The 10,820-nt window shown below is 62.8% G+C and overlaps 2 protein-coding genes across 9 annotated transcripts in view; one reads left to right on the forward strand and one right to left on the reverse strand.

Moving 5' to 3' along the window:
• The first annotated feature begins 56 nt into the window (after positions 1 to 56).
• On the forward strand, positions 57 to 3,861 carry SPAG7 (sperm associated antigen 7). Its single transcript, XM_019809735.2, has 7 exons — positions 57 to 210; positions 2,478 to 2,545; positions 2,772 to 2,860; positions 2,975 to 3,059; positions 3,180 to 3,269; positions 3,352 to 3,508; positions 3,613 to 3,861. The coding sequence occupies exons 1-7, from the start codon at positions 126 to 128 to the stop codon at positions 3,720 to 3,722; spliced, it is 684 nt and encodes a 227-aa protein (XP_019665294.1). The 5' UTR covers positions 57 to 125; the 3' UTR covers positions 3,723 to 3,861.
• Positions 3,862 to 4,596: 735 nt separating this feature from the next.
• ENO3 (enolase 3) overlaps positions 4,597 to 10,820 on the reverse strand; it is a 6,746-nt gene continuing 522 nt past the window's right edge. For 2 of the 8 annotated variants that reach the window (XM_011237024.3, XM_011237026.3), the window contains exons 2-12: positions 8,581 to 8,667; positions 8,212 to 8,307; positions 7,980 to 8,038; positions 7,726 to 7,795; positions 7,256 to 7,389; positions 6,196 to 6,418; positions 5,887 to 6,084; positions 5,493 to 5,694; positions 5,023 to 5,131; positions 4,834 to 4,892; positions 4,597 to 4,749 (exon numbers count right to left, since the gene is read on the reverse strand). In XM_011237024.3, the coding sequence (XP_011235326.1) occupies positions 4,680 to 4,749; positions 4,834 to 4,892; positions 5,023 to 5,131; positions 5,493 to 5,694; positions 5,887 to 6,084; positions 6,196 to 6,418; positions 7,256 to 7,389; positions 7,726 to 7,795; positions 7,980 to 8,038; positions 8,212 to 8,307; positions 8,581 to 8,665 (1,305 nt within the window). In that variant the 5' untranslated portion in view covers positions 8,666 to 8,667 and the 3' untranslated portion in view covers positions 4,597 to 4,679. The other 6 variants (XM_019809733.2, XM_019809731.2, XM_019809732.2 and 3 more) reach the window with 6 other exon arrangements.

Consider the following 10,820-nt stretch of genomic DNA (forward strand, 5'->3'; position numbering starts at 1 on the left):
CCGCGGCCGGTGGGGGGCGGCGGGCGGGGCGGGCGCAGAGCTTTCCGCCTCCGACGTGTTTCCGGCCTTAAAGGCATTTCGCCCTTCCCTTTAAGACGCACCGCCCCTTCTCAGTCACTCCCAAGATGGCGGACCTACTGGGCTCCATCCTGAGCTCCATGGAGAAGCCACCCAGCCTCGGGGACCAGGAGTCTCGGCGCAAGGCCCGAGGTGAGGACCCCAAATCCACAATCGCCTTTCTTCGCCCGGTTCTCAGGACCGCACTCTTGCCCCTTCGGACGATGCCGCCTCCTCAACCTTGAAAGACCCCCTCACAGGCCCCTACAGAGACCCCCAGAGTCCCTAAAAGGGCCGCCGGCCCGCCCGCTGTTCTTAGCGGCCGGTGATTGGCTGCCTGGAGCCCAGCGCCAGCCTCCCGCCTCTTTCCTACTGGCCTTCCGCAGTCCTTGTTTCCCATTCGCCGGCGGGCCCGCCCGTCCGCCGCTGTCGTGCTCTGATTGGCTGGCTGCCTCCAGCCCCTTGGCGTTCCTCGCTCCCCCGCCCCCCGCGTCTGGGCCCGCCAGCACGTCGGAGTGGGGCGTGTCCGGCTCGCGATTCCCCGCACCCCATCCGCTTTCCGATTGGCTCCAGGGCTCGCCCATCCGCAATCCCTTCGCTCCCATTGGCCCCCTCCATTTCGGGTTCTGCCTACGACGTCTGGTGCGACCTTCCTCGGGCACGCCCCACCCTCGGCGCCTCCGATTGGTGGTCGGGCCCGCTGGGTGGCTTGCGCCCCTCCTACCTGCTTTCCCCGGTCCCATCCGTGTCCCCACCGCCCTTCCCTCGTGGGCAGTCGCCCAGTTCCCGGGTGCCGGGGGGCTGCGCTGCTGATTGGAGGCACCAGGGCACCCCGGCCGTCCTATTGGCCGCCGTCCCCCCTCCCGGTTACTCGGCAGCCCCCCGCGGGCGGGCGGGCTCAGGTCCCTGCACGGGGCCGGGGCGGAGCGGGGCGGCTGTCCGGGCGCCTCCGGAGCGGCCTGCACTAGGTGCCGAGCGGGGGCTGGGGGCCGTGCCCATCGTCAGGGAACCCGCAGTCTGGGCCTCGCACGGAATGATCACACCCAAGTTTGACAGTCCCCTTGATACGTCCCCGAAAGGAATTGTCAGGGGTTCTGACCCGCCCTGCAGGGGGCTGACAGCTGACGGGGGGCCCTTCAGCAAGAGGAGAGCCACCTGCCCCTTTGGACAGAGATGTGTGTTCGAGACTTCCCGGGAGGAAGGCAACACGTGGGAGCTGGGCGTTAGCGGCGGGACTGGACCAGGAAGCTGAAGTTCAGGGGTCAGTCACTTGCCTGAGGTCACAGGGTTACTAAGTGGTAGGGTTTGAAACCCGCCTGTGATTGGTAAGCCTGCGCTCTTTTTCTTTTTTTCTTCTTCTTTATTTTTGGCTTACGTTCTTGACCTCCATCTCACGCCACTTGCTCAGATGCAGAGGGGAGATTCGCAGACCAGTTGGAGAACAGTCAGTGGTCAAGATAAGATGCACTGATGGTAAAGCTCCTGAGATCAGACAGAGGAGAGCCCCAAGCTGTCCCACCCCAGGCCATGGAGAATAACTGGATAGGAGGTGAACAGGGTCCCTGCCTGTTAGCTCCCAGTCTGTAGGGCAGACAAATAAGGAGTTTCACCTTGTTGGTTCTCAGCACTTGGGTAGAGTGAGTATGTGAACCCAAAGTGCTTGGGCCCCAGGGGAGGCAGTGAGCAACTCTGACTCATGGTAGGTCCCAGTTTGCAAGAGGAGGAACCACAGGTGCAAAGGCGTGGAGTGGTTAGGAAAATGGGAAGCGGTCCAGTGCAGCTGGAGGACCCTGATCTGTGCACGTGGGCCAGCAAGACGGGGGATTCGAAGTGGCCGGACAGAGGGGAGGGGGTGCTAAGACCCGAGTTGGGGGAGCACATTGGCACCTCACCTTGGACACTTGCAATCCCAAAGGAGCAGGGTGTCAGACCAGTCACTTCAGCGCCCTCCTGTCCGTGGAAGTGAGAAGTGGGGGTGTTACAGAATATAGGAAGTTAAATAATTTCCCCTTTCCTGTGTAGACAGTGTGACCGTAAGCTCTTGGAGGCCAGGGCTGAATCTGTTCTCAGCTCCCCAGCGGTCCCAGGTCTCTGTGCGTTGTGGGCATGAAATAAATGCTTGCGAATCGGACTCCCCAGTGGGGCTGGGAAATGGGGTCAAGCATGGCTCTACTTGTCACTCCCACTAAAGTGTGAGCTGTTGAAGGGCAAAGCTCCGTGTCCGTGTCTGCCACAGGGCCAGGGCCTAGCACAGTGCCGTGCACAGAGTACGCATGCACAGACGCGTGGGGAGCAGGCACTAACCCTGCTCTCCCAGTGGAGGCCTCTCCCGGGGTACACCAGGCCTCGAGAGAAGCCTTACAGACTCTCCCCACCCCTGCCTCCAGCCCCAGCCTCATGCTGCCATTTCTCACTCTCAGAGCAGGCTGCCCGTCTGAAGAAACTGCAGGAGCAAGAGAAACAACAGAAAGTGGAGTTTCGGAAAAGGGTGAGCCCACTGGAGGTGGCAAAGGTAGCCTCAGGAAGGACTTCCAATAAGTTAGAGTTGGAAGGTTGAGGACCCAGGTTTTCCCAGAAGTCTCCAGTGAGAAGCCTGGAGGCCCGTGGCATGGAGGCTGGGGAGAGTGTGGGGGGCAGGGCCCGCTGGCCCGGCTCGGGAAGAGGGGTACTGGGGTGGGGCAGTCACCTCATGTCTTCCTCCTCTGTCTCCCAAGATGGAGAAAGAGGTGTCAGATTTCATCCAAGACAGTGGGCAGATCAAGAAAAAGTTTCAGCCGATGAACAAGATAGAGAGGAGCATCCTGTGAGTGTCTCTGGGCTGGGGGGGCGTGAACGGGCCGGCGGGGGACCCCCGAGAAGGGGTGCTGGGCCCCTGGCGGCCCTACATACTCCCCCCTTCCCCGGCCTCCCTTCCCAGACACGATGTGGTGGAAGTGGCCGGCCTGACGTCCTTCTCCTTCGGGGAAGATGATGAGTGTCGCTACGTCATGATCTTCAAAAAGGTGAAAGGCCCAAGCCCCCTGCCCTCCTCTCCCCTCTTCAGCCTCCGTCCCCGCCACGGGGGAGAGGCCTGGATGAAGCACGTGTGTGGAGCCTCGACCCCACGGTGCCTTTATCCCCAGGAGTTTGCGCCGTCCGACGAAGAGCTGGACTCGTACCGTCGCGGCGAGGAGTGGGACCCCCAGAAGGCCGAGGAGAAACGGAAGCTGAAGGTGAGCTCCGCCCGGCAGCCCACCCCCGGGAGGGGTTGGGGACAGGCCCCTGAGCGCCGATGCCTCGCTTCGGCACCCCTAGGAGCTGGCCCAGCAGCAGGAGGAGGCGGCGGCCCAGCAGGGCCCTGTGGTGGTGAGCCCCGCTAGCGACTACAAGGACAAGTACAGCCACCTCATTGGCAAGGGGGCAGCCAAGGACGCGGCCCACATGCTGCAGGCCAACAAGACCTACGGCTGTGGTGAGGCCCCGCTGGGGGCGGGCCGGGGGGTGGGGGGCGCTGTGATGCAGGGCTCCTAGGCCCTACCCGCATTCCTCTCCCCACCCCCCGCTCCCCCCCTGCAGTGCCCGTGGCCAACAAGAGGGACACACGCTCCATCGAAGAGGCCATGAACGAGATCCGGGCCAAGAAGCGCCTGCGGCAGAGCGGGGAAGAGTGTCCGCCCACCTCCTAGGGCCGCGGCTCCCCGGGGCGGGGCGGGGGGGACAGGCTGCTGCTACTAGAACCCATCCTGGAGCCCCACCTCCGCACCACCTCCCGACGGCCGTCACTCAGGCTGGGAGGCCGGTGTTTGACGCGTCACCGTTGGCGCCTGGGTGTGTGTGTGTGCGTGTGCTCGTGGGTGCGTGTGTACGGATGCACAGGTGGGTATTTAATGTGTATTATTCTCCTTTCTCCTTGGAATTTTCTTCCCCGTGGGGCTGGGATGACTTTACATTCAATAAACACTGTTTCACCCAATGTCTCGGTTTGTTTGTGCAGAGAAAGGTGGGTCCCCGGGAGGAAGAGAATTTTAGGGTGAACAGCGTAAAATGGTTGTTTGCGCCGGCCAAGGATGACCAGATACTGGCCCTTTCCTGGGGTTGATAGGAGACAGCATTTAAAGAGCACACTTGCTAGAGACACGCGGCCCTGTCTGGGCTCCTGGCTCCTAGTAAGGGAGACTTTCTCTGTGCCTGTTTCCTCACATGTGAAATGGGGAGAAAATACTGACTCCCCGATGGCACTGGTTCACAGGTGACACAGGTCAATACGTCACGTCTACAAGGGTTCCAGATCCTGGAAGCTTCGTGAGGACGAGCACTTGGATTCGGACCCGCAGTGCGACCGGCAGATAGATCTGAGGGAGCCTCCCCTCACAGGGCGCTCAGACCCCTGGCCCCCGCCCTGCTTCCCCCAGCCTCCTTCCGAAGTGTGAACCCATCCCTCCCCTTCCACCGTGTCCCAGCAGGTCACCCATGTGTTCCTCCCTTCCTGGCCCCACCTGCCATCTTGCCCAGCCCAGAGACCGGCATCCCCTCCGTCCCACCAGGGAGCACACCACCGTCTTGCTTGCCACCAGTGTTTATTTCCCCGGGGAAGGGCTCGAAGGCCTAGATGGGTCCTGTGGGGTCTGGGGGCCTCCAGCTTCTCACTTGGCCTTCGGGTTACGGAACTTGCGTCCAGCAAAGACAGCCTTGTCCCCGAGAGCCTCCTCGATCCTAGGAGGCAGGCAAAGTCAGAGCTGTGCCTTCCAACCCAACGGCCCCGGGCTCCCCACACCCGGGCCCCCTGTACCCCTGTACCTCATGAGCTGGTTGTACTTGGCCAGGCGCTCTGAGCGGCAGGGGGCACCAGTCTTGATCTGGGGAGGAAAGGGGAGTTCCCAGGTTGCATGAGGCTGGAGGTGGGAGCTGCCTGCGGCGGCATCCAACTCCAGCAGGAATCCAGGGACCCCAAGAAGACCTGGTCAGACACTTGGGAGCCGTGAGTACCTGTCCCGTGCAGAGCCCCACAACGAGGTCAGCGATGAATGTGTCCTCAGTCTCCCCGGAGCGGTGGCTCACCATCACCCCCCAGCCGTTCGACTGAGCCAGTTTGCAGCTGGGCAGAGAGGACACTCGATGAGGTCAGCCGGGGCCTCAAAGGGAAAGCCCAGGGCTGGGTGGGGCTTTTCCCTTCGGTTTGGGGGAGTGGGGTCTCTGCAGGGAGGGGAATGCTAAGTTCTTTGGGAAGCAGGAGAGAAGGGGAAAGTCTTGAATATGAATGGGGGCTCCTGAGATGCTGGTGGGAAGGAAGGGCAGAAGGTGGGAGAGAGGAACCGCGTGGGGTAGAGGTGGGGTATGGCAGGGTCACCGGGGCAAAGCTCTGGGGTCAGGAGGGTGGGGATGGGGCAGGAGCCAGGGGAAGTCAGCCATGGCTGGATGGGCAGAGCTGGGGCGGAGGGAGGCCAGGAGGCACTCACGCCTGGATGGACTCGGTCACGGAGCCAATCTGGTTGACCTTCAACAACAGGCAGTTGCAGGCCTTCTTCTCGACGGCCTGGGCTATCCTCTTGGGGTTGGTGACCGTGAGGTCATCCCCCACAATCTGGATGTTAACCCCCGAGAGGAATGAGGTCCAGGTGGCCCAGTCATCCTGGTCAAAGGGGTCCTCGATGGAGACCACTGGAGGGGGTGGGGCAGGAGCCGGGTTAAAGGTCAGAGGGGCCTCACAGGGGAGCCGGCCGGGAGAGTCCGGATGGGGATTTCAGCAGGGCTAAGGACGGCGAGGGCCGCAGCAGTGGCAGCAGAGGCGCCCAGGTCACCGAGCTGGGCCGCTGCTGGGGTCTTGGGCGACAGAACAGCTGGGGGTCTCACCAGGATAGTTCTTGATGAAGTTCTTGTACAGCTCCCCCAGCTTCTCCCCAGTGATATGCCTTGCGGGGTCATCGGGGGACTTGAAGTCGAGGTCGTACTTCCCGTTGCGATAAAACTCGGACGCCGCCACGTCCATGCCGATCACCACCTTGTCCGGGTAGCCGGCCTCCTGGATGGCCGTCTTCAGCAGCTCCAGGGCTGGGGGAGGGGCAACAGAGGACCTGAGGCTCCAGGGCACACAGGCTCTGCAGCCCCTCATTCCGGGAGGACGGGGCGGGGGGCTCTGCCCCTCAGAGTGTTCATACTGACCCTCGTTGTTCTCCAGGATGTTGGGTGCAAAGCCGCCCTCGTCACCCACGTTGGTGGCATCCTTCCCGTACTTGGCCTTGATGACCCCCTTGAGGTGGTGGTAGACCTCGGCACCGATGCGCATGGCTTCCTTGAAGGAGCTGGCTCCCACGGGCAGGATCATGAACTCCTGCATGGCCAGCTTGTTCCCGGCATGGGAGCCCCCATTGATCACATTGAAGGCCTGGCAGGGGAGGCAGAGTGGGAGGGCGGCTCAGACCTCCAGGTGGAATCCCGGCTTCCCGAATCACCAGTGGGAGGGTCTGGAGTGAGTACCCTGACTCCTCAGGCCCTCCCCGTTTCTATAAGACGGGGACACCACTGCTGACCCGCAGCACCTTATACTAAAATCCGCGTGCCTTGTCTGTGACACCCCCGGGTGCCGCCGCGGTACTGGCGGCAGGCCAGGCCCTACCCCAAGAGCCTTCCTAGGGTCTGTTAGCTCACGTGCTGCTCCCAGCACCCAGCTCAGCTAAGTACTGTTATCACCCCCATTCTACAGACAAGGAAACGGAGGCAGGGAGCGGTTGCGCAAACCTGCCTAAGATTGCAGGATAGCAGACAGGCAGAGACGGCTGTCTGCCCCGCGAGGTAACAGTAATCGCTTACGTTACTACTGACACAAAAAGGGTCTTGGGAAAACAGAGACTTGGGTTTGATAAGGACGGAAGGAGATACAAAGAGAAGCCAGATCCCGGCCACGGAGCAGCTCTCGATCTGACTCAGGGGCTAGGGTACAGGGCAGAATGAGCCGCTGCGGTTATTCCTGGTCCTCGAGCTGGAATGTGAGGGGACTGGGGGGGGTGGGTTACTCAAGGAAAGGCAGCGGAGAGGCTGAAGGGGAGGTTTGCATTGTGGGAAAGAGGGAGGGGCCAGGCCCCCGCTGGAGACGGTCCATTTCAGGAAACCGTTTCTTTGGAGCTGGGTCTGGAAGGTGGACTTTCCAGCGGCCGCTGAGGCCCTGCTCACTGGGTGGGGCAGCTCAGTCACTGTGGCATGTGGCAAGGGCGGCTGCACTCACAGGGACTGGGAGGACCAAGTCCGGGTTCCCGGCGAGGTCTGCGATGTGCCGGTAGAGCGGGACCCCCTTCTCCGCTGCGCCAGCCTTGCACACGGCAAGGGAGACGCCCAGGATGGCATTGGCCCCAAACTTGGCTAGAGGAGGCAAGCATAAAGAAAGGGTGAGGGCTTCTCCCCCAGGCTTTGGCGTCACCCCAGGAAGCATCTGGAATGCCAGACCACCAGGCATGAAGGGTGTGCTAACGGTGGTCTCCCCCAGGAGCCCCCGCCCCAGGGGAATGTGTCAGCTTCACAGCCTGGCCCGGCCTGGCCGAGGGCAGGCACCAGGAAATGCCTGTGGAATGAATACAAATCCAGCCAGCCACGGTGTGCCCCAAACTGTGGGACACAGAAGTAATCCTAACCAGAGCTCCATCCGGGGTCCCTCCCACTCCTGCCACATCCCATCCCTTCCCCTAGCCTTCCACTCACACTTATTCTCAGTCCCATCCAGCTCGATCATAAATTTGTCAACTTTTTCTTGATCCACAACGCTTAGTTTCTGGAAGGAGAGGTTGGGTGGGGGGAGCAGAGGTCACATTTCTCGGGAGTCAGGGCATGTGTGGGAGGAAGTGCAGGTATTTGGGGGAGATGGGCTGGAGGGGCCAAGCAAGGCCTCTCCCAGGTGTGAGCTGCTGGGCGTGAGGCGGCAGGGGCATGGGGGTGGGGAGGGAGCTCCCTCTTGCCTTTTCCAGCAGAGCGGGGCCTAGGGTCTTGTTGATGTGTTCCACGGCCTTGAGGACCCCTAGAGAGGCGGGGGGGGGTGTTCAGAACTCTGATTCAATCAGGCCTCCTCCTGCAGACCCCGGTTCCTCGAGAGCATTGGGTTCCAGTCCTCTACGCCCCAGGAGGATGCTGCGTACCCAGGTCCTGACCCCACCCGCACACGCAGGCTCCTCCGGGGACGTCTTCCCTCACCTTTCCCCAGGTAGCGGGATTTGTCTCCATCTCTCAGTTCCAGGGCCTCATAGATACCCGTGGACGCTCCGCTGGGCACAGCTGCTCGGAATCGGCCTGGGCGGGTGGAATGGGAACGTCACACAGAGTCTCCTGCACCCCCCAAAGGGCCAAAGTGTGCTCTCTGAGCCCAGGGCCAGGGGCCAGTGCAGAGGGAGACTCCTGCTTCTCCAGACCAGGGAGCCAGGCTGGAAGAGGAAGGCCTGGGAAGAACTCTGGCGAAGGGGATCCCAGAGAAAGGAGAGGATGTGGGGCAGAACTGGGGTGGGGGGCAAAGACCCAGTGGGCTGGGGTCTTCCAAGGTGAAGCAACTCCTGGGGCCTGTGTTACCCTTGGCCGTGTGCAGGTCCACCTCTACCGTGGGGTTGCCCCTGGAGTCTAGGATTTCCCGGGCAAAGATCTTCTGCATGGCCATGGCTGCAAGACAGGAGGTGTGATTGAGTGTGGACAGTTGATCCCCGAAGGAACCCGAAATCCCTTGCCCTTTAAGAGTCTTCCCCACCCCAAGAAGGCAGGTGCGGGAGCTAAAAATATCCCACAAAAAGGTCACAGACCAAAGAGGCCGGCGCAGCCCCCTCCCCCACTCAGAACAGCTCCTATTCCACCCCCATCCTAAGGATCCAGGGGCCTCTCCTTTACCTGCACCTTGTGCACAGCTCCCTGGACCCCCGTGGCCCGCAGACTCACACTGAGGCCTTCTCCCTCACCCTTCTGCTCAGGCGCTCGGCTCTCCGTGGCTTGCTGGCCCTCAAAACCTCTCCTGCTATTCCGGTTCTCCTCTTCCTGTTCCTCGGTCTCCTCCAAATCCGTGGAGAACCCCCAATTCCCCACCCGGCTCCAACTCTCACTCCCCTTCTCCATCCACGTCTGCCTGCCCCTCTTCACGGTCTGGTTCCCTGCCTTGGGTACCCCCCAGCCTGCTTGCCCCAACCCTTCCGCGTCTTTCTCAAGCACTCCCAGTCCTGGGAGGAAGAAAACGCTGACAGCTCCCCCACTTTGTCCAAACCAGGACCACCCTCACCCTTCACCTCCCCCATCCTCTGGGACTGGAGAATTCATCAGACCTGGGATGTCTTCGCTAGGAGTTCGGGGTGAGCTCCGAGTCTAGGTGGCAGCTGGGACAGTGTCAGCTCACCCCCTCTCAGGCTGGGCATTTATCCCCCAGCCACCCTGTGCCCCAGCCAGCCCCGCCTCTCTCCCTCCCCCTCCACACTGGGCTGCCAGCCAAGTGCCCACTACAGCCGAAAGCAGCAGACTTTGGCCCTGGGCACCAGCCCCCTTCCCAAAGGTCAATGACTACACCTCATTCCTCTCTGTCCCCCAATAAACGCCCCTACTTTTAATTCCAGCTCTGGGGAGGGGCAGGGGAGGGCCTGCAGATTGGGGGGTCTCTCCCTTTGCCAGGATTATATTCCCCTTTTGCAAAGGTTAAAGAGGGACTAGTGCCCTTTAGCAAAGGCCAGGGGTAACCTGAGCCCTCCGGGGCTGGGGAGGGGGCCTGGAAGAGGGGCTGCAGGATTGACATCCACATATGCTCGGCTCACTTGGCAGGCGCCTGGCTGCCTCTGCCCTCAGTCGGAGGAGGGGCCGGGGTCCCGGCAAGCTCTGAGGTCTCAAATCGAAACGCCCACTCGGAAGGCGAGAGGGTCTCACCTCTCAGGGTCCTCATGGTGGCCTCTCTGGGCCCCACCCTTCCCGCCCCGGGCCAGCAAGGGGGGGAGGGAGGGGGCAGGGAGCCGAATTTAGACGGGCCCTCAGACTTGGCACGGCTCCCTACTGATAGCGCCGGGCCAGCACTTGTCGCCCAGGGTGCCGAGCGGCAGCCGGGAGCCCCTTTCCCGGCCGACCACGGGCGCCTCGGGGCGCGGCCCCGGCCAGCCAGCGAACGAGGCTCCTCAGCACGGCGCAAAATGAATGGCGGCAGGGGGGAGGTGGCCCCTGCGCGCGTCTGAAAGCAGCGCGGCGGGTCTGGGGGGGCCGCGCCCCGACCTCCGCCGCAGCCCCGGCCCGGACACGCGGGCACCTCGAGGCTCGTCCCCTCCCCCGCCCCGTCGCCGGCCGCGCCCTCCGGACTTTTCCACCCCGGGGTCGGGATGCGGCGGGTCAGACGTCAGGAGCCGAAGGGCGAGGAGCGCTGCCACGTGCCCGGGCGCAACCGTGCCCGAGCGGCCCGGTGACTCAGCCGCGCGGCTGTCGAGGAACGGGCTCGGGGGGACGTCGAAGGCTGGGGGCAGCCGCCGGGCTCCGCGCCCCGAGGGCCGGCGGGGCGCCCCTCCCCCAGGACCGGAAGCGGCCCAGCCCCGCGGCAGCCGGGCGGCTTCACCTGGACCGCCGCGGGGACCCTGCCCGCCCCTTCCAACGCCGGGCGGCGGGCGAGCGCGGCGCGCACCACTTCTTAGCATAAGTTTTATCGAAAAGAAGAAAAACGAACCCGAGGGGCTTGAGCGGGAGAGGACTTTCCCCTTCCCGGCAAGGTCGCAAATCTTGCAAGCCCCCGGTATTCTTCCGCCCGGAAAAGTAGTCCCGCCCCAGTCTCCCGCGCCCAGTGACCTCTGGCGCACCGGGCCAAG

The sequence above is a fragment of the Ailuropoda melanoleuca genome, chromosome 17 (assembly GCF_002007445.2).
Source record: "Ailuropoda melanoleuca isolate Jingjing chromosome 17, ASM200744v2, whole genome shotgun sequence".
NCBI lineage: Eukaryota > Metazoa > Chordata > Mammalia > Carnivora > Ursidae > Ailuropoda > Ailuropoda melanoleuca.